At 36.5% G+C, this 5,924-nt stretch overlaps 1 protein-coding gene across 1 annotated transcript; it reads right to left on the bottom strand.

Moving 5' to 3' along the window:
- ykt6 (YKT6 v-SNARE homolog (S. cerevisiae)) lies at positions 1-4,557 on the bottom strand. Its single transcript, XM_048181270.1, has 8 exons — positions 4,253-4,557; positions 3,615-3,736; positions 3,265-3,347; positions 2,672-2,772; positions 1,257-1,361; positions 1,037-1,102; positions 860-961; positions 1-695 (listed from the first exon to the last, which is right to left on the bottom strand). The coding sequence occupies exons 2-8, from the start codon at positions 3,716-3,718 to the stop codon at positions 660-662; spliced, it is 597 nt and encodes a 198-aa protein (XP_048037227.1). The 5' UTR covers positions 3,719-3,736; positions 4,253-4,557; the 3' UTR covers positions 1-659.
- Positions 4,558-5,924: the final 1,367 nt, after the last annotated feature.

The raw sequence follows: 5,924 nt of genomic DNA, 5'->3' as shown, positions 1-5,924 counted from the left end.
TATGATTCAGTTATTTATTTACATTTTCAAGAGAAAAAAGTATTAGAATAGTACACAAACAGACTTTGAAACATTTAATTTGGTCAGTCACTCATGGGGTGCACAATATTGAGGATTGAGAATCCAAACACATCGATATTTAACACATTGTTTACTGCTGTCACATTTAAAAAAGAATTCACGCTACATGTTCACTCTACAAGGCGCTTCAAAACTGCCAAAGCCGAATAATGGGTTTAAATATAGAGATTGCAGCATTTTCACTCACATGTTCTCGTTGATAAGGCTAAATAAACAGTCTGATATCAACACACTTGTGTCTAAGGCACAGCGGGGACGTTTGACTCGAGCCCCTCTATGCTTTTATCCGTATCCGTTTTGAGCTTGTGCCAGACCCTGAGGAACCGCTGAAGAAAACCAAGTTCTCACACAACATGAAAACCGACGGCAGAGTAAGTGTGGTGCATCATGGGAAATCAGCCCCCTCTGAGCCTGTCATTGTATACCGTTGGATGGTTTCTCTCATGTATTCGCTATGACTGCTGCATGATAAAAGCACCAGCCCACACCAGGACAGAGAGAAAGAGAGGGGAAAAAAATAGAAAATCAGAGAGGAGAGGTGGCCGAAGAGTCCAGTCCAATCAGATACTTCATCGCGATCACATGACCTCACAACACGAGTTCTGCTTGCGTGCCTAGAACATAAAAACAGTATTATCAACATCACATACTTGGCACAAGTATGAGCAATAAGAAATATAATGAAGCTTTAAATTTGTATAACTGTATTGACATTAATGAAACAAGCAATAAATTGCATGTCCTGTTGCTGTGTTTCATGTGCATGTAAAGTACTGACCGTTTTATAAAAGGCTTTTGATTGGTTTCCCAGATGCTCTGATTTCTGAACTAAATCATCCAGTTTTTCTCCTCTCTCCAGCAGCGACTCCATCGTGTTGTGCTGGAGAAACACATGAAATTAAATACAAATGCCAATGCATTCAAAAAACAAGGAGTGGAAAAAAAGCCTGCTCACCAAAATAATTTTGGTTTCGTCCAGTTCAGCTTGCACTTTGGTCATAGCGTCAGCCTCACGTGGATTCTGCAGAACAGGAAATAAACTCAAACTGTTAGATGTAATAAAATGTGCTGTGTTTACAAATCAAGTTCCCTTAAATTCATTGAATAAAAATATTGACCACAACATGGCTCATCTTGCTGAAGCCATTTCATTATTATTTTCATTGTTGTCACACCTGGTATCTAGCCAGATGGCTGTCCAGTGCCGTGTACTGAATGGTCGCAGGTGATCCAGAAGGCCAGTCTATACTGTTCACCTGCTTGGAGAACTCATCCAACACCTACAGACAACCACAAACCCGGTTAAGAGAGAAAATGATGATGCATAATAAGTAAAAATCTCTATTTTTAAAATATTATTTTAAATTATATTTAATATTAAAATAGACATTTAAATGGACACATTATGGTTTTTATTGTACTGTCTTTATACTAATAATAAATAGATAGTAAAGTCTGTAGACTGGATGGATATGTAAAATATATAGAATGGATGGATGGATGTATAGAATGGATGGATGGATGGATGCATGGATGATATATAGCATGGATGGATGGATGGATGGATGGATGGATGTATCGATGGAACAATGGATGGATATATAAATGGATGGATGGATGCATGGATGATATATAGAATGATGGATGGTTAGAGCGATGGATGGATATATAGATGGATGGATATATAGAATGGATGGATGGATATATAAATAGACGGATGGATGGATGGATGTATAGATGGAACGATGGATGGAAAATAAATGGATGGATGGATGCATGGATGATATATAGAATGATGGATGGTTGGAGCGATGGATGGATATATAGATGGATGGATATATAAATAGACGGATGGATGGATGTATAGATGGAACGATGGATGGATATATAAATGGATGGATGGATGCATGTATGATATATAGAATTATGGATGGTTGGAGCAATGGATGGATATATAGATGGATGGATGGATATATAAATAGACAGATGGATGGATGGATGTATAGATGGATGGATGGATGGATGAATATATAAATGGACGGATGGATGGATGCATGGAAGATAAATAGAACGATGGATGGATGGATGGATGGATGGATATATAGAAGGATGGATGATATATATAAATGGACGGATGGATGGATGACGGATAGATGATTCATAGCACGATGGATGGATGGATGGATGACATACAGAACAATGGATGGATATATAAATGGACAGATGGATGGATGAATGCATGCAAGAATGATATACAGAACGATGGATGGATGGGTGGATGGATGATATATAGAACGATGGATGGATATATATGGACAGATGGATGATAGATGATATATAGAAGGATGTATATATAAATGGACGGATGGACGTATGGATAGATGATATATAGAATGATGGATGGATATATAAATGGACAGATGGATAGATAGATAGATAGATAGATAGATAGATAGATAGATAGATAAGCTAACACAGTATATCAGAATGTTTGCTTTCTCAAGCTAAAATAATAATAATAACTGTCAGTATTCATCTTGTTAATGGTATTAGTATTGGTTATGAGAAGCTGAAAGTCAACAAGACGCACCTTATCAAGTAAAGTGAAGCAGACTCTGGAGGGATATTCACTGTCTGCGATCACAACGCCACCGAGATTGTCATTCCGCACGTACACGTGACACAAGTACTCTAACAGAGAAAAACACACAATCAATCCACTGCTTTTATGAGCAGTTCATCCTTACAAATATATTCAAATACATGACATACAAGTTTCAACAGAAATTGCATGCTTACATTACATGCTTTTCACTTTCTGTACTTTAGTCCTACTTAAGTGCAGCTAACTGCATTTAATACAAATTTAAAACATTTAATTGCAATTAAGTGTCAGAAAACATTACATTCAGGTTGCACTTAAGTACATTATTTCCATAATTTGTACTCTTTTTAAAAATATCCTAAAGTACACTTATTTTTCATAAGGGGATGCATTCTGTATCACTCTATTAAGCTGATTTTGAGGCCCTCAGAAGCTCAGCTGATCAGTTTGGGCCTTTAATAACACAGTAAACCTAATAACTAGTCCTTCATCCTGCACAAGCTACAATTAAACTCTACAGCGACAATCAGGCCAGGAAGAAACATGTAAGACTTCATCTTGATCATGTTATCTCTGACCTTGTTCTTTGACAGACGCGCGACTTCCTAATGCTGAACGCTCTACGATCAGAGCGCTGGTGAATGTCATGAACTCCTGAACACTGGAAAACAAAATCAGTTTATTGATGCAGTTTGCAATGATAACAGTTGATGGACCCCATTGAGTTACATGGAAAGACAATACTACGGAAGTCAATGGGGACCATTTCCGACATTCTTCAAAATATCTTCTTTTGTGTTCAGCACAATTCATACAGGTTTGGAACAACTTAAGGTTTAGTAAATGATGACCGAAATTTCATTTTTGGGTGAACTAACCCTTTAATAAACGCATACAGTGAAATATGTACAAGACTTCCTAGATGTACCTGGATCTCTGGAAGAAACTGAATGATGACAGATCGTACGCCGCCTTCAGCAGGTTGGTCTTCGTTGAGCTTTTATACAAGATGCTCAGACTGTAGAGTTTCATGGTGTTTTTGGGCAGGACCTGCAACGACATATCAAAAAAAAACAACACATTATTTTATGATAATGTGAATTATTGATTATTCAGACATAGCAATGATTGAACACAGCAGTCATTTAGCTTAGATCCAAAGTGACACCATTAGATTCCCTGGTTATGATCAAGAACACAATGGTTCATGGGGTTTGAACCTACAACCTTTTAGTTGCCACTTTGATCTTTAACCACTACACCACACCCATATATAACAGATAAGGGCACGCAGGGCCCCTAGAAAGGATCCCAACACATGGGAACCTCGGATCAGATCATCAGAAGGTTTATAAATAGGTTGTTTTAGCCTCTATTCTGATGTGTCATCATTATAATTCAATACAGTTCAACAGGCTGATGACTAACAGCTGCTTAGCAGTCATGCTAGCTCTAAAATTGCCCGATGTCTCCAAAATAATCGTTCTTAATCTTAATCTTTCTTAAACCGTTTCGATAATGTAAGATGTGACATTATATATAAACATAAACAATTGTCATTCTTACCTGCTTTGTTTAAAACAGCCAAGACTGAAGCTAATCCGCTAACAGCTAATCTAAACAGGTCAGAATAACTTTTATTTATTTGTCTAAACTGACAACGGTGTCTCTGGCGTTCTGTTATGGAAATTAAAATAAATGCTATTTGTATTATGAATTATAATATCGCTGGCATTCAGGATAGTCCAGGTTTACAGAAGGTATTTAATCAGATCACAACTATCCGAGGATTTTTTTTTCAGAAACTTGCTAGCTGGCAGAAAGCGGCATTTCAAAATAAAAGCGCCTCACTCACACCCATATTAGCTGACGCGCACAAAATAAAAGTCTCAGGTCCATATTCACGAAAGCGGATATGGAAAAATAAAAGTTTTTTTTTTTTTTTTTTGGAGAAATAAAAGTCCCTCATAAACACCCATAAAAGCTGACGTACGCAAAACAAAAGACTCTAGCAAGGGCTCTAGGTGCACGTTCGTGAAAGAGAAAATAAAAGTCCCTAGTCCACGTCCACATAAAAAGCATAGATATGGTAAATAGTCCAACAAATGTCCCTAATTCACACCCATTGGCAAATTAAAGCCATAATAACCCTGCAGAATTTTTAATATCTTTTTTTTAAAATATACTGCTAAAAAATTTGCACAAATTTGCAAAACGCTTTGCTCTTAGCAGGTTCTAGTCTGTTTCCCAGTCTGTCTACAAACTATCCCATCAACCATTTTAGCATTATATAATGCTAATTACTCTTTTTATAATTAGCGCAAGATTTTATCATGATTGACTTACAATACAATAGTGCTTAAAGGATTAGTTCACTTTCAAAAAAAATGTTCCTGATAATTTGCTCACCCCCATGTCATCCAAGATGTTCGGAAAAAAAGAAATTAAGGTTTTTGATGAAAACATTCCAGGATTTTTCTCCTTATAGTGGACTTCACTGGCCTCCAAACGGTTGAAGGTCAAAATTACAGTTTCAGTGCAGCTTCAAAGAGCTTTAAACGATACCAGACGAGGAATAAGAGTCTTATCTAGTGAAACGATCGGTCATTTTCAAAAAAATACAACTGTATATGCTTTATAAACACAAATGATCACCTTTGCATGTGTTTCCGCCAAAACCGCACTTTCATATTCTTCAAAAAGTTTACGCTGAATGTTCTACGCGTTCCCTATTCTACTTACGGAAAAAACTGAACTGGCGCTGCGTAAGTACAATAGGGAAGGCATAGGACATACAGCGTAAACTTTTAGAAGAATACGGAAAGCGGAAGCACGTGTAAGGCGATCATTTGTTTATATAAAGTATATATACTTTTTTTTTTTTAAGAAAATGACCTATCGTTTCGCTAGATAAGACCCTTATTCCTTGGAGGCCATTGCAGTCCACTATAAGGAGAATAATCCTGGAATGTTTTCATCAAAAACCTTCATTTCTTTTCGACTGAAGAAAGAAAGACATGAACATCTTGGCTGACATGGGGGTGAGTAAATTATCAGGAAAATTTTTTTTGAAAGTGAACTAATCCTTTAATTAACCTCAATGTACATTATCTTTATTAAGTGCATGATGGTGATAGTTCATTTGAAACTACAACTTAATGTAGGCTACATATAAATGTACACAAAATTGTATTTTCACTTACATTATACATAACATGGAAATCACAATAACATAAAA

This window comes from Megalobrama amblycephala, linkage group LG2 (genome assembly GCF_018812025.1).
Source record: "Megalobrama amblycephala isolate DHTTF-2021 linkage group LG2, ASM1881202v1, whole genome shotgun sequence".
Lineage (NCBI taxonomy): Eukaryota > Metazoa > Chordata > Actinopteri > Cypriniformes > Xenocyprididae > Megalobrama > Megalobrama amblycephala.
Note: the sequence above shows the minus strand (reverse complement) of the source record. Positions and strands in the feature narration are given on the sequence as shown.